The sequence below is a fragment of the Pocillopora damicornis genome, chromosome 2, assembly GCF_964200805.1.
Source record: "Pocillopora damicornis chromosome 2, jaPocDami1.2, whole genome shotgun sequence".
NCBI lineage: Eukaryota > Metazoa > Cnidaria > Anthozoa > Scleractinia > Pocilloporidae > Pocillopora > Pocillopora damicornis.
This window is the reverse complement of record NC_142671.1, coordinates 33370685-33390676: the sequence shown is the minus strand read 5'-3', so window position 1 is coordinate 33390676 and position 19992 is coordinate 33370685. Positions and strand designations below refer to the sequence as shown.

The 19992-nt window shown below is 37.3% G+C and overlaps 3 protein-coding genes and 1 long non-coding RNA gene across 5 annotated transcripts in view; 3 read left to right on the top strand and 1 right to left on the bottom strand.

Moving 5' to 3' along the window:
- LOC113670009 (techylectin-5B-like) overlaps nt 1–19992 on the bottom strand; it is a 74500-nt gene that overhangs the window by 49130 nt on the left and 5378 nt on the right. The gene's annotated exons all lie outside the window — the stretch shown is intronic.
- LOC149050954 (uncharacterized) lies at nt 289–3982 on the top strand. The gene has a single exon (XM_089197974.1). The coding sequence runs from the start codon at nt 460–462 to the stop codon at nt 2629–2631; it is 2172 nt and encodes a 723-aa protein (XP_089054100.1). The 5' UTR covers nt 289–459; the 3' UTR covers nt 2632–3982.
- Nucleotides 4148–19376, top strand: LOC113674486 (uncharacterized). 2 transcript variants are annotated; one of them, XR_016184158.1, is made up of 10 exons: nt 4148–4266; nt 4880–5202; nt 6505–6610; nt 7059–7232; nt 7621–7676; nt 7767–7813; nt 8318–8421; nt 8913–8966; nt 9415–9532; nt 9654–9788. XR_016184158.1 is itself a non-coding variant. In XM_089197989.1 (10 exons), the coding sequence occupies exons 2-9, from the start codon at nt 4894–4896 to the stop codon at nt 19097–19099; spliced, it is 942 nt and encodes a 313-aa protein (XP_089054115.1). In that variant the 5' UTR covers nt 4148–4266; nt 4880–4893; the 3' UTR covers nt 19100–19119; nt 19254–19376. The 2 variants fall into 2 exon arrangements, 1 of the variants encoding a protein (XP_089054115.1); XM_089197989.1 differs by lacking the exons at nt 8913–8966; nt 9415–9532; nt 9654–9788 and adding exons at nt 18526–18579; nt 19008–19119; nt 19254–19376.
- Nucleotides 15386–17596, top strand: LOC149050953 (uncharacterized). Its single transcript, XR_016184159.1, has 4 exons — nt 15386–15535; nt 16145–16318; nt 16700–16755; nt 17411–17596. It is a non-coding gene; the product is annotated as an uncharacterized LOC149050953 (long non-coding RNA).

Genomic DNA, 19992 nt, shown 5'->3' with positions numbered 1-19992 from the left:
ACAATATTCCAAGTACAAAACCGCGTCATTTGCGGCACATAGCACTTTTATTACAGAACCAGAACAACAAGTTGGTTCTACATACAGTACAAAGATAGATAAAATACAAAAAAGCGACATTAAAACGCCTTTGCGGCGTATAATGCGAAAGAAAGCCTCACAAAGAAACACACCTCTGAGCTTTGAAAAAGCGCGGATCGAAAATACCAACACATGATTGGTTACTCTCTTTCCAGAGAGAACCAATGAAAACGGAACACCGTTGATCCTAACCGCAGGTAAACCAAGTATAAAAAGATGGTTTTCCACCCCTTTTGGCGGGATTGGAATTGAGAATTTCTCTGCCTGCCCCTGATTAACACAGCCTGACTTAACAAAGCAGCTGAAGAGATTTTTTAAGAATCGAAACCGCCGGTCCTGCTAGACGATATACTTAACTTTCAGTTTTACCTGAAAAAAATGTCAGCTTTTGAAACACCATTGCGGCCACCAAAAACGCCAGACTACCGTCCAAATCTGGACGAGGAGATGGAATTAACGTACACTGATCCGAACCTAGAATCGGACCCAGAGGATAGCCCTCCAGCATCACAACTCGAGCCAAGGCATAAAGCTGAATTAGCTAAACAACGCAGCAACGAAGGTCTACGCCTTCAAAAAGAAAGCCGTCAAAAAGAAAACCTTCCGAGGAATAGCCGATCCACGCGGCAGCCAAGGAAGAGGAAACATGAAGACACCATCAGCGCTATCCAGTTCAAGAAGCAAAAAACTGAAACCTCCATTTTAAAACTGGAGAGACACTTGCAACAAAAGACTTGCCCTCAGTCGCTTCAATACAAGGCGAAGGCAAACGTCACGCCTGACGAAACCTTTCGACAGGAAATAAGCGCTATTAAAAGTCATGCCGAAGAACAATACGTTAGCGCCCTAGTGCGCTTCTATCAGCGTAGACTTGTTAGTCACAAGAACAAACTTGAAAAGGCTAATATTGCCAAGTCTCGATCACAATACAATGTAAATGCACGTGAAAGATCACGTTCGCCCTTGAGGAACATTGTAAATACTGATGTCGACAGGATAGACGAAATAGAAAATCAGCTTTCAGAGCTGAAAGATCTTATATGCACACGCTTTCAGAGTGATAATAAACATGTTGAAAAGTACAACAGTGTCATCTCTGAAAAATCAGTCGCCAAACCCACTGCAGCAAAAAGGCTATCCAAGAATAATAAACGCAAAAAGCGTCGAAAAAATACACTACACAAGCGAGTGACTACAGAAAGGGAGAAAAATGAAAAATACCTTAAAAACCTTTCAGACAATACATTAACTGATCACCAAGTCAGCGTGTTAACAAAAGGGCTTAAATTTATTGAAACACCCGTGACAAATGAAAATAAGATCAGGCAACAATTGTTGCGTGACTTCGAACAATTCGCTAGGCGAATGAGACTTAGATATATATTCCACGGGAATGACAAGGAACCACATCCTTTCCACGTCAAATCAAACTGGATACCACCAGTACAACCTTCTATTGCCCTTGAACGCTACTTCGAAAATATCAAGTTAAGCCTTGCTGAAATAGCAATAACAAAGCCAAAACACAACCTGTCATACAACGAACACAAAGCAGTCAAAGAACTGCAAAACAATACTGCCATCAACCTTAAACGTGCTGACAAAGGCACCACAACAGTGATTCTCAACAAGAGGGACAAAATTCAAGAGGCCCAGGTTCAGCTCGACAACAGAGACCACTTCCGACCTCTTGAAAACCCCATGGTCACTGATACATTAAAAAAAGTTAATGAGCTTATTGCTCAACTGCACAATGGCAAACATATAGACGATATGACAAAAAAGTGGCTTTCACAGACTCCCAATCCGCCCAGAACACCGATTTTCTACACTTTAACAAAAATCCACAAACCTTTGCCAGTGGGTAGACCGATTATATCGGGCTGCGAAGGACCAACTGAAAGGATATCATCCTTTGTGGATCATTTATTACAGCCTATTGCTCAAAAGCAAAAATCGTATCTCAAAGATACGACTGATTTCATCAACTTTATAGAGAAAACGCAAGTGTCAAATGATACTATTTTAGTATCAATGGATGTAACAACCTTGTACACAAACATCCCACAAGAAGAGGGTATTACAATAGTATGCCAAGCATACGAAAAATACCACAATAACAGCCCTCCCATTCCGTCCCACTACTTAAAACAAATTCTCGGGCTTATACTGAAAGAAAATTCGTTCCAGTTCAACGGAGTAAACTATCTCCAATGTTTTGGAACTGCCATGGGAACACGAATGGCGGTTGCTTTCGCCAATCTCTTTATGGCAGAAATTGAAACAAAACTGCTTCACCAAAGCAGTATCAAGCCGAGAGTATGGAAGCGTTACATTGACGACGTTTTCTCCCTGTGGGATGTTCGTAAACAAGACATTGATCTATTCATAGAACAAGCTAACACGTTCCATCCAACTATAAAGTTCACGGCTGAAATCTCAGAGACTGAAATCACATTCTTAGACACGGTTGTCTACAAAGGTGAAAGATTCCAAAACGAAGCTATCCTCGACGTTAAAACTCACTACAAACCGACTGAGACCTTTTAATATACACACTATTCATCTTGCCACCCGCCAGGTGTTAAGAAAGGCTTTATTAAAGGAGAAGCTATCAGACTTCTAAGAACAAACTCCTCGGAAAGAAATTTCCAGGAGGCCATGTGTAACTTCAAAACACGACTTGAAGCACGTGGTTACCCAAAAAGCCTAATTGAACAAACGTTATCTGAGGTCTCGTTTGCCGCAAGGCAGTCGACACTTAAAAAACAAACCAAAAAAACTAAAGGCAAAATATTGCCTTTTGTGACAGCATACCACCCAGGGGTTAAAAATTTAAAACAAATACTGATGCAAGAATGGAACCTCATCCGAAATCAGCCATTGCTGAAAACAATTTACAAAACGCCTCCAATTATATCATACAAAAGAGGTAAATCGCTCAAAGACATACTCGTCAGAGCGAAGCTTTAATTAAAGGCTTTTGCGTCGCAAATGTAAAACCACACAGGGGAGTCTGTGTAGGCCTGTCTATGACCTTTTCAATCACAATTTTTCAAATAACGGTTAATTGTATAAAATAACAAATAAAGCGAATTGGGCGGATAACGATCTCCATTTTGCTTGGCCACTTCACAAACGAACTTGCTCAACTAAAAGTTTAATGTATTTGGTGACATATGCTCTGGTGGAACGGTCAGATCTTGAATATCTTCGTATTTCAGATCGGCCACTCCAACAACTCTTAACATTACACATGTATTTTGCCGCCGCGGCTGCCATTCCTTGAATACTTTTTTACCCCATTTGGCGTTTTATTGTGTTGCTTTCGGAGTGGCCTCCGATAGTAAGCTGGTCTCTTCTTCTTTACTCTTTGGAGAGCGAGACCGGCCAGCCATGTTTCTCCTGCAAAAGCTATATGAAAACAAATTGCAATGCTAAATATTTCCAAACTCCTCTGGGACAGCTGCACGCCCCACGTAATTAACATGACAAACGCAATCTATTGTCGCGGTTTCATTTCACAAGTAAGAGAAAATAATCGCGTCCGATCTTTAGGGGCTTTAAAACGCCGGCTCGCCTTTTGAAATGCCCGTTAAGGGCTCCCGCTCATATTTTATCTATTACTTATAGTAGTACTTCTTCTTAGTACTTCTTTAAGTGAAGACTTAAATTAAAGACGAAAATTGTTTTCACGATTTGCCTGTTGGGATGAAGTAAAGTTGACATATTCCTTTGACAGAGAATGTTTGACACTTAGAGAATTAAAACAAAACAATCATTTAACGAAAGTGAACCAAGTCATCTTACGAATAAAATATGAAAGTGCTCTATGTTTTCGGGCAGATCACAAATCAGTTACTTCCGGTTTATCCAATTTATCTGTCTCGTCTCTCTTGAAAGGTTTAGTTTATCGGATTATTTCATCATCTTTGTTATGAGATCTCAAGCCATCTGTCGCTAAGTCGTTCAAATAAATTAAGTTTGTATCGTCGTGTGTCGAATTACAATGGTCTATTCATTTTTAATGACCGGATGCCCACGCCTTGCAACGCAAAAGATCCAAAAGAGAACTAACTTTGTCTGCAAAACACAAGTTAGATTGCTGTCGAGAGTATTTGTGTCAAAGTTTTTGTACAATAACATCGAAACAAAAACCTGACTGAACTTCCCGATTGCCAGAAGGTTTGTAATTTACAGCTAACTCGCATTAGATCCACTTCAATTCCGCCCAATTGATTTTCTTCTCGCTCTAGTTCGTGAAACTCTTTGTTATTACGCATGATACAAAATTGTGCTTAAAGCTTTCTTAGAAAACTAATCAACTTTTCCATGAGTCCTTCAAAGTACACTTTTTTCCCGGTGAATTAGGCTCTCTTTTTCTATAAGCAGAGAGTGAAAAGTTCAAAAAATGTATAAGGTGTAAATAATATTTTCTTGTCTTCGGCTTCAGGTAAAGTAATGGCTTGCACAACTCCATTTAAACAAAAAAAATACTCTGGGAAAGTGCTCTGGGAATCATAGTAGATTTTTATATTTACTTAAAATCAATTCGGTTAGTTGAGTTCGTTTCTTGGAAGGACGTCATTTTTGTGTGTTATTTATGCAATAGACAGCTCTCTCTTTCTCTTTTAGCGGGGCTATAACCCACGCAGGATGTTTGGAGAACATAAGGAAAGTTTGGATTTACCAATACAATAAACGAGAGGCTTTTGACTAATTAGGGCCCTCATAATTTCTCAGTTGTTCTTTAAAACTTAAAAACTCATCTCGGTTTAATGATGTGATCAATTTCCAGAAATTGATTGTGTGATGCAGCTTCGTTTCCCTATTCTGGTCATTCTATGCGCAGCAAAGATCCTCAACGTCTTCGGAAAATGTGCTCCTTCGACTCACTCAATAAGCGGCTACCACCTGTCTGGTCACGTGATGTCCACCAAGATTGTCTCCAGTTTTTCTGAGTGTGTGACCATGTGTGTAACTAAGATCCGCTGCAAAAGTTTAAACTTTTGTTTAAAAGAGAAATCATGCGACTTAAATGACGCAGGAAGACATGCCCACCCAAAGAATTATGGACCAAAAGCAGGAATTATCTACATGGATGTGTCTGAATCACCCAAGGTTTGTATTTTCAATAATTATATTCCCAATGCTGGTTCGTTCAACAATAAAGCTCAAATGTAACGCGCGCTGTCATTGGTTGAGAGAGCGTGCGTGCTCTATCAGAGCATAGAAAATGGAGTCGAGCTAAAGCTGTCACGCCATCTGCCAAATTGTACTGTGTCCGACCATTTCCTAGTCTTTTTTCTAGCTCTTTTTTCGTTATTTAAAAGTGATTTTTCTGAACAAGCGAGACGGCAAATAGCGACAGAAGAACCAAAAAGGGTTTGTAAACACGCTGAGCGCCGTAATTTATGTTATCTTAACGTCAGCAGAGACGAAAATCCTCAAAGAGAAAACGAAATAGACGAGTTTTGAAGGTGCTAAAAATAAAACACAGCAAACACTCGTACAGTAAATATAGTTTCGTGTTCAAAAACAAAACAGAACAAAACATGAATGATGAAAGATATGGTCAACTGGCATAACTGTTAAAATTGACGCTAGCTCACCATGGCGATCTCCGGTGATCGTTGTGAAGAAGCCTCACAAATTACATCGGCTGCCCTTCGAGTGAACGATTAAGAGTTTGCTCTAATACCCTTTCCGATGTGTTGAGTGGAATGCCATATCTGTCACAGAAGGCGAGTTGTATGGCGCTGTCATCCCGAGCAATCTTCATGTTTCTGTGGATTCGGCTGTCGTTCGTTCATTAAGCAAAAGCCTTGAACAGTTTGTTTTCTAATTGACATGTGAAAAAACGTGCGTGTTTTTACGAGATTCGATTCGGCCGGATTTCACTGAACAAGTCACTTTCAGATTCTGTGATAATGACTTAAAGAATTCAGGTAAACTTGTTAATTTTTTAACTTTAATGATTTTTTAACTCTGATGGTTTGACATTATTGACAGCTTAAGTCTTGTACGATAAATCAGAGTATTTGAACCATTCTGACAATGATTCTGATTGGCTTATCGTAACGTGCTTTATTAGGGGATAGAGCATGCTGACAACGCTGTTGTTCGCTTTGTAAATAAAATTTGTTTTGGAAGTTGAAAATAATGCACTTCTTTCGTGCTCTAGCCGCTTCCTGTGCGTTTTACAACAAAACAGAACACAGGCCAGGCTTCTCTGTTTGTTAATTATTGCGAAAAAAAACTATAGTTTCATAATCTATCTCTATTTCTCTCTTTCTGTTTGAAAATTGAACGTGTTTAGATCAATAGCAAATTCAAGTTCGACGCTCTACACCAAAAACCAACGATGTATTTTTTTTTTTTTTTCCAAATCGAAAACCTAGCAAAAGTTTTATTCGCTTCCAGTCTTGTGCAGCAATACAGCAAGAATGGCCTCAGGCGGAAAGTGGATATTACTGGATAACGACTGGGAGAAGAGAAGTTCAGGTTTATTGTGATATGACAAACTACGGTAAGCCCAATTCAACTTATTCATTTCAGGCACGATTTCATAGTTTTGTGAGAAATTTACTATGATTGCATTAAGCCTCATTTTCCCACTGTTAAATATCGAGGAAACGACCATGGTTTTAACATGACCTAACCTACTTAACCGGTTTTGATCTGAAATATAGGAGATGACTGGTTAAAAGAGCTGACAAAAATCCGACTTAGATGTAAACAATTGTTCATCCAATTGAGAGTTAGGATTTTAAACTCTCTGACCATGCAAAATCGTCGTGCTTGTTGTTATTTTTGTTGGCGTTTTTTGCTTACTTTTTCATATGTTTATTTTTCTCTCAGTTTATGTGTTTCTACTTTTTTCTTATGGACAGTCCTTGGCTATTTTAACGGGGTGCTTCTATTAGCCATGCAGTTAAATGATTGTAAGGTTTATTTTGTAATGTTGATATATATAGGTGGCGGTTGGACTTTGGTAGTGACCATTAGCTCCAAGAGCAACGATCACCTTCAAGGCACTGAAGTACACTGTTTCCAACCGACATTGTGTGTTCCCTTTGTCGAAGAGAACAGCGACATCGCGGCGCGAAAATTAGCAGACAAAGATATACAAGAAATGATGTATTTTGAAGGTAAAGCTGTGAGCTAGATTAAAGGCGAGTCATTCAATAAATGATTAATGTTTTTACTGTTCGGATTATACTGCCCAAGAAATTCTCAGATACAATAAAATGTTATCATAGAAAAAAAAGGTTTCAACGTCTATCATTTATATATATTTATTTATATGTTGGTCCAGCTGGAGTTAAGATCTCTTGGGTCCATTAAATATAATTAGCTGCGTTTTGTGTTCTACTTTGTTTATTCTCTTAGTCTTCTATTTTTGCTTCTGCTGCAAATTTCAAGAAAGCAAGTTTCATGTACAGTATGCACCTAGAGAACTTGGAGATATTTGATTTATGCAGATTCCATTGCAGATGATTTTTCACCTCTAACCTTGACACGTATTTTATTTTCCAGGAACTTTTAGAGTCGATGTTTTGAAAAAGGATGTTACTTACGCCGTTTTTTACCAGGTATTGCTTATGACATGTTTGAGTTTAACTGCTATTTCTTATTGAACACCACGAGTAATTACGGATATCCTCTTTGAAATTCAATTTTAGATACCAAGTGGCCCAGAAAAGTTTAACTCAACATGTGGCTATGGAACGTAAGTGCATGTAATATAGATAAATTAGAGTCTGCCAATGTAGACTGCCTTCCTTTCTCCCTTCGGTCAAAATCGTAGTTGAAGTCACAAAAGCCCCCTTCTATTATCCCAAAAACACTGCAAAAACCAATATTATTGGCTCAGTTTGGTCGGAATGGACGGAAAAAAATTTTACTCTCGGTCATAAAGCACTGACCTGGCTGTGCTCTATTCTTACGTGTCGTCTTGCCTGGCCTTCCCACTCAGTCAATAAGTCATAGAATTAACATTAACGAGGTGACCTTAAATGTAAATTATCCAGCAGCTAAAGGTAAAAGTTGAGGTGAACTCTTCATGTTCCCCATTCCACCAGGGTGACCTATGTCATTTTGCTTTCCTAAGCGAACACAAGAATTAACTCGTGCAGATAAATAGAGTAGGTCCAAAAAGAGAGACTATTGTATTTTGTTACGCTTCGTTTTGTTTCCTTTTCTTTATCTTTGCTTTTGTTTTTGTCGAATACAGGTGTCCACGCATAATCATTTCTTATTCTTATCCTTATCAATGGGAGACAAACAGCTGTAATAATATTGACGTGGGCTACCGCATATACTCCGACTGCCACAGAGGTAATAGAGATGTTGATATGTGATGATGAGTTATTAACTCTCTTCTTCGACTGCAATGACATGTAAAAGACCAAGAATAACCAGAGACATTCAAATAAGATTCACTATTTTGTAGCGGAATTGAGTAAATCCAGAGAGACGAGATTTTGGAACTTAGCTCCATGCTTTTTTTTACTTTAGAAAGTATTTAATGATATAGAGTTAAAAGAACTTGTGGCTGGGGAGAAATTTCCAAGTCATATATTCAACAGTTTAATTGAAACGAGATGCGAGAGATTGCGCCAGTCACACACGCAAAGTCAGTTTCAGGGACGCTCTCAGGAACAAAAACTTGAACTTGAGCTTAATCCCTTTCTTTCCCCCCCAATCCCCCCTTATCTCAGAGTAAGGATAAAATCTCTTTTGGGTGTGACCAAGTGCGCATTTCAATTATCACCTCTTTCTCTTTTCTTAAACTTCTTATCTTGACTGTTTTTGTTTCTGGTCGCTAGTTTTCGACGGACATGACGATGGGGATTGTGGCCATTGGTAGACTTCATCAAAATGTAGGAGTAAATGGCAATTCATTTCAATTGCAAATTGATTTTAAATATATTTGATTTATGACTGATTTTTTAACGATTTCCCCGTAACATCAGCACGCATATTTCCCGTCTTATTCTCGATGCATTTACCAAGATGCTGGCAAGGATAATATGTCGCTAGTCACTCTAAGGGGTTAGAGAGTTAAAACTGTATAATCTTCTTAATAATCTATAATCTGCATAATCTTCTTATACTGATACCAAATCGTATCTGCCTGTATTGCTCTGCTTTTGGGTGAAACCTTAGAGATCTACTTTCACAATACCTTTCTACCTCATCTTACTTGACGAGATGTAAGACCTTCTATGATAGATTAACGTGTGAGCCGTGGAGCACCAAACTTCCACGGCAAAATTATGTGTTTTAAAATAGCCCCCGACTCCCATATCTCATTCCATTTGAAAACAGATCATATAAGACGAGCCTAGTATGGTTTCCCACAGTGCCACGGCGAAAATAATCATGGAATCTACTACAACAACTCAGGGATGTTGTTTGTAAAATAACCCTGCTTCAGAGAAATATGGTGAGTTATGTCAGCATTCTAAGAATCAATTAGTAAAAACCGGAATGAACTCTGATGGTATTACCATGAACTATACTTTCCAATTACATTATTACAAATTTTCATATTATTTATCCAACAGCCCTTCAAAGACGAGCATTGCAGGTTATCCTCTAAACTACAGCGATAGCCGTGGAATCTTTCTAAACAAATGCCAGATGTTGTTTGTAAAGCAATCCTATCTAGGAGAGATTTGGTGGAATATGTTTTGTTTTGGTTTTGTTTTGTTTTGTTTTAATGGTGCTAAAGCCCTGTGATGGTGTACAGCTACGCGTAAAAAAACAAAAGAGAATTTTTTCCTTTTCATCGAGATATAATGTTACTTTAAAACTTATTTAGCCTTAGCTATCTCAAGTCACAAGCTCAGCAAAGAAAATAATTAACGTTTAAAGTCACTCCTATCATTTGAAACCTGCACCACGATTTTTGCTATACTTTATGTAATCAGTTGATTATCTTATAAGTACGTAAAAAAAAGAAAGATTATTTGAGTGTCTCTGTTCCCTTTAGGGGCAGATAGATACCCATATGATTCCTATAAGATCGTGACAATTATATATTCTTGCTAAATTCGGGTTTCCGAAAATTGCTCGTTTTCTTACTCTGAGAAAAGGTTTTGCTCAAACCCAAGAAAGAATAAAAAAACGACAGGTCACTGTCCTCGTTTGGGGGAAAGTCATAATTTACATCTTAAGTGATCTACGACCTTCGAGAAAACGTCACCACTTCTTGTGTGCGCGCACTAGTTTGGTTTAAAACAGTTATGCATATGAAAGATGCGTAATGTAGTACTACTTGGAAAGGTCAACTTTACTAACAAGAAATCAACTGAAATGAGAGCGCAGGTAAAAAACTCAAGCGCTATGACACATAACTGTATGTAAGTACAGCAAAAGTAGTACTGAGACAAAATAAATTTCCCTTCCAACCTTTTTCGAAGCGCATTATTATTTCTTTTACATTTGTATACCCCTTGAGGTATAGGTCACCTACACCAGATACAATCCAAACCCAAATTAAGAGTTGTCCCCGTCCGTCCATTTATTTGTGAAGGCAAAACCTGTTTTCACATTTGTACAGAGTTTTACTTTTTGACCGTTAATGCTGAGAGGGTTTCCTCTGGTGCCTTTCGGGATCAAACGGTCAACTTACAAGATTGAGTCCGTGTTGCAATTGTGTTTTACATACAACTTCACATAAAGCCACGTAAGAACTTCCGCCTCTAACGAAGAACTTGAGTCCTGGGTTACGATTCTTGGAAGAAACCAAATTTCGTTGATTTTTGTCGTCGCTGTTTGAAGCTTAAATTTTTTCATTTATTTCCTGTAAAAGTAGCTGGTCGTGATGACTCTTATAAAGTTTTTCTGCTAGCGGGTAACTCAAAATCAAACCGAAAAGAAACAAAAAACCAAATGCAGAACAAGATTTCTAGACAATGTATTGTACTTAATCGGATTCCTAAGTAAAGGCAATGTATAATTGATTAAACTGTTAATTGCGTTGCTTGGAAAAAAAAGACAAAAAAAAACAAAAACAAATAACAGTTACAGCTTCTATATCGGGCCAGTTTTCGACAATTTGTGAGGGTAAGTTTATTTCTTTCCTTTAAATAATTTTTGTGCGCTATGACACACAACTGTCTGTAAATACAGCAAAAGTAGCAATGAGACAGAATACATTTCCCTCCCAACCTTTTTCGAAGCGTATTTTTATTTCTCTCACATTTGTATACCCCTTGGAATTTAAGTCACCCACACCACATAAAATCTAAACTCAAATTAAACCTTCTCTGCCGACGCCCACATTGTACGACTCCAAGGTCCTTCTAGCGCATGAACCTCGCACAAAGGGTTTTGTTTTCTGACCATTAATGCTGACATTAAATTATTTATTGCGTGGCTTGAAAAAAAAAAGATAATAGATAGTTACAGCTTCCATATCGGGCACAATTTTCGATAATTTGTGAGGGTAAGGTTGTTTCTTTAATTTATGATACCAATCAATAGGCCGTATTTAAGTCACATGTTTACCTCTGTAAACCCCAATATAAATTAACTGTATAAAACCACGGGGAGGGTTTGAAAGATAGCAGGGAAAGGCAAGGGTTGATGGATTATGAATTAGTAAAATTATCAATAGAATTAATTTTCAGAAAGATATCCATCTCCCCTACTTAGTATGCTTATCTTTGATAAGGACGAACCCTGGAAATTTGTTCAAAGTTTATTAATCAATCGCTAGTTTGCATCATTTTCTCCCGTCTCACTCAAATAACGGTTAATCGCAACAATTAACAAATAAAGCGAATTGGGCGGATAACACTCCAAACTTGAACTTGAATATCTTCGCATTTCAGATCGGCCACTCCAACAACTTCTAACATTGCACATGTATTTTGACACTGCTGCCATTCCTCAAAGACTATTTTACCCCATTTAGTGGTGTATTGCGTTGCTTTTGGAGTGGCTTCCGACAGTAGAATAGTCTCTTCTTTACTCTTTGGAGAACGAAACCGTTAGCCATGTTTCTACTGCAAAAGCTATAGTTTATGAAAATGAAATGCTAATACTGAATATTTCCAAACTGCCATGGGACACGAATATAAGAGATCCTCGCAGCTAAGAACACTACTGAACAAGTAGTTGAAATAAGACCTGAAAATTTTTTTTCATGCCCGTACGGGATTTAAACCTACGACCTCTGAGATACCGGTGCGGCGCTCTACCAACTGAGCTAAGAAGCCAACTGGGAGGATCCAAATAAACCATCCAAGTGATGAATAATGATATTAAATATGTGAAATTCATATATTTGCACTGCGGTGCAAAAACGAATATAAGAGATCTTTGCAGCTAAGAACACTATTGAAGTAGTAGTGAAAATTTTTTCAGGTCTTATTTCAACTGCTAGTTCAGTAGTGTTCTTAGCTGCGGGGATCTCTTATATTCCTTCCTTCACCGCATTGCAAATATATGAATTTCATATATCTAAAATCATTATCCTATGCGACAGCTACACGCCCACGTGTATTATAAAATAATGGCGTCCGACCTTTATGGAATTTATTACGGCTCGCCGTTTTAAATGCCCAGAAGGGCTCCAGCTCATATTTTATCTATTACTTAAAGTAAAACTTGTTTAGGCGTAGACTTTTAGAAAAATAGTTTTCTCGACTTGCCTATTCAAGTTGTTGGGATTAAGTAAAGTTGACATATCCCTTTGACAGAGAAGGTTTGACGCTTATAAATTTATAAATCAACTTTTACACGAGTCTTTCAGTGTAAATTTTTTCCCGGTTTATAAGGCTTTCTTTTTCTATAAGCAGAGTGTTAAAAGTTCAAAAGATGTAAAGGGTGTAAATCATATTTTCAGGCGAAGTAATGGCTTAGACAACCCCATTTAAACAAAAAAAAAATGTTCTGGTTATGTATTTTTGGGATCATAGTAGATTTGTAAATTTGGTTAATATGAATTTGGTAGGTTGAGTTTATTTCTTGGAAGGACGTCATTTAATTTTTGTGTGGTACTAATGGAATAGACTACGCTCTTTATCGGTTTACCCAGACTATAACACTCGCAAGATGTTCAGAGAACATTGAGGAAGTTTGGCTTTACGATGGGTTTTTGACTAATTAGAGCCCTCGTAATATCTCATTTTATAAATACAATGAAAAATTGATAAATACTTGTGAAAAATTCGTGGCATTTAAAACGATTCGCCGTTTTAAATGCCCTTAGAGGGATCCTGCTCAATTTTATCTATAACTCAAAGTAGTACTTGTTTAAGTGTAGACTTTAAAAAAATTTTTTTCACGATTTACCGATTCAAGTTCTTGGTATTGGGTAATGTTGACATATTCCTTTAACAGAGGACGTTTGACGCTTATAGAATTCAAAAAAAGTAAAAGTAAACAAAGTCATCTTAGGAAAAAAGATGGGATTCTTAAACCAATATGAAAGTGCTCTATGTTTTAAAGCAGATCTCTGATCAGTTAGTTCCGTTTCATTCCTTTTATTTGTCTTGTCCTTCGCGAAAGTTTTAGTTTATCGGTTTGTTTTATCATCTTTGTTTTGAGATCTCTGGCCATCCGTCGCTGAGACAAGTCGTTCAAATAGATAAAGTTTGTATTTTCATGTGTCGGATTACAATGGTCTATTCATTTTTAATTACCCGATGCCCAAACATTCATTTCACGAAATTAAACCACGTCATCTCAGGAAAAAATGGGATTTTTCAACCAATATGAAAGTGTGATAAGAATACATGAAAGTCATATATTTGTACTGCGGAAAATACATTTTAAGCAAATGAAGATCATCGCAGTATATACTCAGCTTAAGCAGTTGAGAAATAAGGCCTGAAAAAAATTCAGGCCTGAACGGGAATCGAACCCATGACCTCTGCGATACCGGTGCAGCGCTCTAACCAACTGAGCTATCAAGCCAACTGGGAGCTGGTCAATTGTGAGTTCGTTATAGACCCGTAGATGGAGAAGGTGTGATAAGAATATATGAAAGTCATATATTTGTACTGCGGAAAATACATTTTAAGCAAATGAAGATCATCGCAGTATATACTCAACTTAAGCAGTTGAGAAATAAGGCCTGAATTTTTTTACAAATATATACAAATATATGACTTTCATGTATTCTTATCACACCTTCTCCATCTACGGGTATATAACGAACTCACAATTGACCAGCTCCCAGTTGGCTTGATAGCTCAGTTGGTTAGAGCGCTGCAACGGTATCGCAGAGGTCATGGATTCGATTCCCGTTCAGGCCTGAATTTTTTTCAGGCCTTATTTCTCAACTGCTTAAGTTGAGTATATACTGCGATGATCTTCATTTGCTCAATATGAAAGTGTTCTATGTTTTCGGACTGATTTCAAATCAGTTAGTTCCGTTTTATTCCTTTTATTTGTCTTTTCCTTCGCGAAAGTTTTAGTTTATCGGTTTTTTTCATCTTCTTTGTTACGAGATCTCTGGCCATCTTTCGCTAAGAGAAGTCGTTCAAATAGATGAAATTTGTATTTTCATGTGTCGGATGACAATGGTCTATTAATTTTTAATTACCCGATGCCCACGCCTGGCCTCGCAAGGGATCTTAACAACATCTTTCTCTTCTGCAAAACACAAATTAGTAGGAGAGACTTATAGAATTCAGGCAAAAGTGTTAAATTGGACCTGTCGAATTATTTCAGTTTGTAAGCTAGAACATGCAGATTGTGAACTTTGATGATTTTTGAACTTTGATGGTTTGACATCTTTGACAGCTGAAATCTTGTACAACAAATGAACCATTCTGACAAGGATTCTGATTGGCTTATCGTAAAGTGCTTTATTAGCGCATAGAGTACGCTGACGACGCTTTTGTTCGCTTTGGAAATAAAGTTTGTTTTGAAAATTGAAAAAAATGTACTTCTTTCGTGCTCCAGCCGCTTCCTGCGTGCTTTACAACAAAACAGAGCACAGGCAAGGCTTTTCTATTTGTTATTTATTATCTCTTTCTCTTTGGAAAAAGGAAATGTAAAGATCAATAGTACGTTATAGTTCGACGCTCGACTCGAAAAACAAACGATTTTTTTTCCAAATCAAAAACCCAGCAAAAGTTTTTATGTGTTTGAATCACCTAAGATTCGTCCTTTCAACATAATGTATTGAAAGTACGAACCTTAGGTGATTGTTTCCAATGTTAAAATTTATAGTCCAATGATTTATCTATATTTCTCTCTCTCTCTCTCTCTCTCTCTGGGGAAATTAAACGATAATTTTCTTTTTCTTTTTTTTTTTTTTTTTTTTATTTTTTAAAATTTTTTCAGATCGAGAATCCGACAAAAGCTTTTATCCATTTGAAGTCTTGTGCAGCAATATAGCAAGAATGGCCTCAGGCGGAAAGTGGATACTATTGGATAACGACTGGGAGCAGAGAAGTTCAGGTTTATTGTGATATGACGAACTACGGTAAGCCCCAAGTCAAATAATTCCTTTCAGTCACGATTTTTATATTTATTTTTATTACAACTAACCTAAGCCTTAGAGTCTATATGAACATCAATGTTTTTTTATTCTTTGTTGCTTAGTTTTCAGTTTTGTCATCTTATTCAATCAAGTTCAATTCAATCCAACTTAATTAATTGAGAAAGGAGAATATTTCCGTACCTTCCACGCTGACAAGACTCAAAAATTACCCAAGAGGAATCACTATGATTCATTGTGCTGGATCTTGTAGCTCGAATCTAACCTAATAAGCCTGTTTTGATCTAGAATGTAAGAGATGACTGGTTAGAAAAGCTGGCAAAAATCAAACTAAGATGAAAACAAATGTTCAGCCAGTTAAGAGTTAGGGCTTGGAGCTCCCCGACTACGCAAAATCGTTGTTGTGGACGTGATTGTTTTTGTTGTTGTTGGCGTTATTTACTAAGTTTTTCATATGTTTATTCATCTATTCAATATATGTGTTCTTACTTTTTTTCTTTTACACACAGTCCCTGATTCATTTAACGAGATTCTTCTATTAGTCATGCAGTTAAAATGATTGCACTGTTTATTTTGAAATGTTGATGTGTGTAGGTGGCGGTTGGACTTTGGTAGTGACCATTAGCTCCAAGAGCAACGATCACCTTAAAGGTGCTGAAGTGCACTGTCTTAAACCCACATTGTGTATTCCCTTTGTCGAGGGGAACAACGACATCGCTGCGCGAAAATTAGCAGACGAAGATATACACGAAATGAGATATTTTGAAGGTAAAGCTGTGAACTGGATTAAAGGCCAATTATTCAATAAACAATTAATGTTTTTCCTGTTCGGATCAGACTGCCCATGAATATTTATAGGTACAATAAAAGGTTATTAAAGAAATTAAAGAAGGTTTCAATGTCTATCATTTATACAACAACATTTTGGTCCCCCTAGAGTTACGATCTCTTAGGTCCGTTGAACACAATTAGGGTCTTGCTTTCTACCTTGTGTATTCGTTCAGCCTTTTATTTTTGTTTCTGCTGCAAATTTCAAGATAGGTGATAAAATGTAAGTATGCTCATAGATAACTTATGGAGGTATTTGGTTTACACAGATTCCATTGCATATAATTCCTCACCTCTAACCTTGACACATTTTTTTTTCAGGAACTTTTAGAGTTGATGTTTTGACAAAGGATGTTAATTACACCGTTTTTCACCAGGTATTGCTCATTACATGTTTGAGTTTACCTGCCGTCTTTGTTGAATCGTGTAATTAAATAAAATCTGGCATTCTGATTGGTCAACGAAGTGAAGTATTTGGCTTAGAATTAGCGAGCTGAAAACGAGACCAAAGGATATTGTTTCGCATGTACTTAAACAAAACACCTGTCGTCAAATTGTAACAAAGTTCTCAACAATACCAATTAAAAGATAAACGGCTTGTAAATTCAGTGAAATACCACTATTTTCCTAAAGATAGAGTGAAACTTGTTTAAAAAGTTTTAAAATAAATGCAAAAACAGGCATAAGGTACAAATAAGGTTGTCGAAGATTCAAACGTCTACCACTGACCTTGCTTCCTATTCGCTAACGCAGTGACAGGTCGGACAATTGACTTTGAAATGGCTTTGTGGGTCACGCCTTCAGGTTAACAAATTATATTATTACTGTTTTCTTTTTTTCTTTATTCAATTATGCAATTTAAGGAAAATCCACTACCTGACTCGTGAATTCCGATATGGCACGAATCGTAAAGCGATTCGTGCGATATCGGTTTTCGCGTGCAATTTAACGCGGAATTCACGAGTCAGGCAATGGATTTTCCTACAGAAGACCATTAGTAATTACGTATATCCTATTTGAAACTCAATCTAGATACCAAGTGGCCCAGAAAAGTTTAATTCAACATGTAGCTATGGAAAGTAAGTGCATGAAATATAAATGAATTAGAACCTGCCAATAAATATTACCTTATTCTCTTGCGTCGTTCGAAATCGTGGGCATATTCTAAGTCACAAACATCCCCTCCATTACCATGCAAAAACCAACATTATTGGCTGAGCTTGGTCAGAAAGAACGAGAGAAAATTTGACTCTTCGACATGAAGCTTGGACCTTGCTGTGCTCTGCTCTTACGTTAAGGCATATCTTCCAGCCTTCCTCTCCCACTCAGTCAATAAGCCATTGAATTAACATTAACGTGGTGTCCTCAAACGTAAACCATCCAGCAGCTAAAGCTTAGGGTTGAGGTGAACTCTTCATGTCCCCCATTCTACCAGGTTGATGTATCTTATTTTCCTTTCCAAAGCGAACACAATGATTAACTAGAGTAGGTCCAAAAAGAGAAACTATTGTATTTTGTTACGCTTTGTTTTGTTACTTTTGTTTTTGTCGAATACAGGTGTCCACGCATAATCATTTCTCATTCTTATCCTCATCAATGGGAGACAAACGATTGTACAAATATTGACGTCAGCTACAACATTTACCCCGGTTGCCACGGAGGTAACAGGAACGATGATGTGTGATGATGAGTTACAAACTCTCTTCCTTGGCTGCAATGACATGTAAAAGACCAAGAATAACGAGAAACATTCCAATGAGATAGACCATTTGGTGGCGGAATTTAGTAAATCCAGAGAGATGCAATTTTGGAACGTAGCTCCATGCTTTTTTACTTTAGAAAGCATTTAATAATATAGAGTTATAAGAACTTGTGGCTGGGGAGAAATTTCCAATTCATATATTTAAGAGTTTAGTTGGAAACGAGATGCGAGAGATTGCGCCAGTCACACACGCAAAGTCAGTTTCAGGGACGCTACTAGGAACAAAAACTTGTGCATGATTCCTCCCTTTTCCCTCCAAACCTGTTTACCTCAGAGTAAGAATAAAAACTCCTCTTTTTGGTGTGACCAAGTGAGCATTTTAATTATTACCTCTTTCTCCGTTCTTTATTCATTTATCTTGAATCTTTTTGTTTCTGGTCACCAGTCTTCGACGGACATGACGATGGGGAGTGTGGCCATGAGTGGCATTCATCAAAATGTAGGAGTAAATGGCAATTAATATCAATTGAAAATTGATTTTAATTAATAGTTGATTTATGAACGATTTTTAACCGATTTCCCCCAAACATCAACATGCATATTCTCCATCTTATTCTCGATACATTTACCAAGGTGCTGACAACGATAATATGTCGCTAGTCACTCTAAGGGGTCAAAGAGCCAAGCCTGTATAATCTTCTTATAGTGGGAGAAGTGATGGCCTGATAGAAAATCGCAAGTGCCTGTTTTGCTCTGCTTTTGGGTGAAACTTGAGAAGTTTACTTTCACAATGCCATTCTACCTCAGACGACATGTAAGACCTATAATATATTAACGTTTGGGCCGGGGGAGCACCAAACTTCGATGGCAAAATCGTGTGTTTTAAAATAGCCCCTGACTCTCATATTTCATTCCATTTGAAAACAGACTCTGGAAGACGAGCCTTGTATGGTTATCCACAGTGCGAAAATAATCACGGAATCTACCAAAACAACGCAGGGATGTTGTTTGTAAAATAACCCTACTCCAGAGAAATTTGGTAAGGTATGTCAGGATCCTCAAAATCAATCAGCGAAAACTGGAATGAACTCTGATGTTACAATCATGAACTACACTTTCCAATCACATCATTCGCAATTTTATCTTATTTGTTTTTATCTTTTTTATCCTCAGACCCTCAAAGGTTTTCCACTGTGCTTTAGCAATTGCCATGTAATCTTCCTAAACAAGGACGGGATGTTGTTTGTAAAGTAATCCTATCTAGGAGAGATTTGGTGCAATGTATTTTCTTATAGTTTTGTTGTTTTAGTTTTGCTAAAGCCTTGTGATGACGCAAGCGACGCCTAAAAACGAAAAGGAATTTATTTTCCTTTTCATCTAAATATAACGTTACTTTACAACTTAATGTGCTTAAGCTTTCTCAAATCACAATAATTTAGCAAAGAAAATGATGAGAACTTTAAGGCTATTCCTATGTTTTAAACCCTGCACCAAGATTTTTGCCACACGTAACCAATTTCCTTTTTATCTTGTAGTTATGTAAATTATGGAAGAATATTTGTGGGTCGCTTCGCGACTCGGGCAATTTTAGAGAAAATTTTGAAAACTCTCGTGCAATTAATCCTTAATAGTACTTGGCCTCATGTGATTACCTATACTAAGTGATCTATGACCATAGAGAAAAAGCCACAACTATTCGTGTGCGCGCGCTAGTTTGGTTTGAAGCAGGTATGCGTAGTAAGGATAAGTAATGTTGTACTACTTGTGAACTCAACTTCATTTAACAAGGAATCAACTGAAATGAGAGCGCAAGTAAAAAGTTAAGCGCTATGACACACAACTGTTTGTAAATACAGCAAAAGTAGTAATGAGACAAAATAAATTTCCCTTCCAACCTTTTTCGAAGCGCATT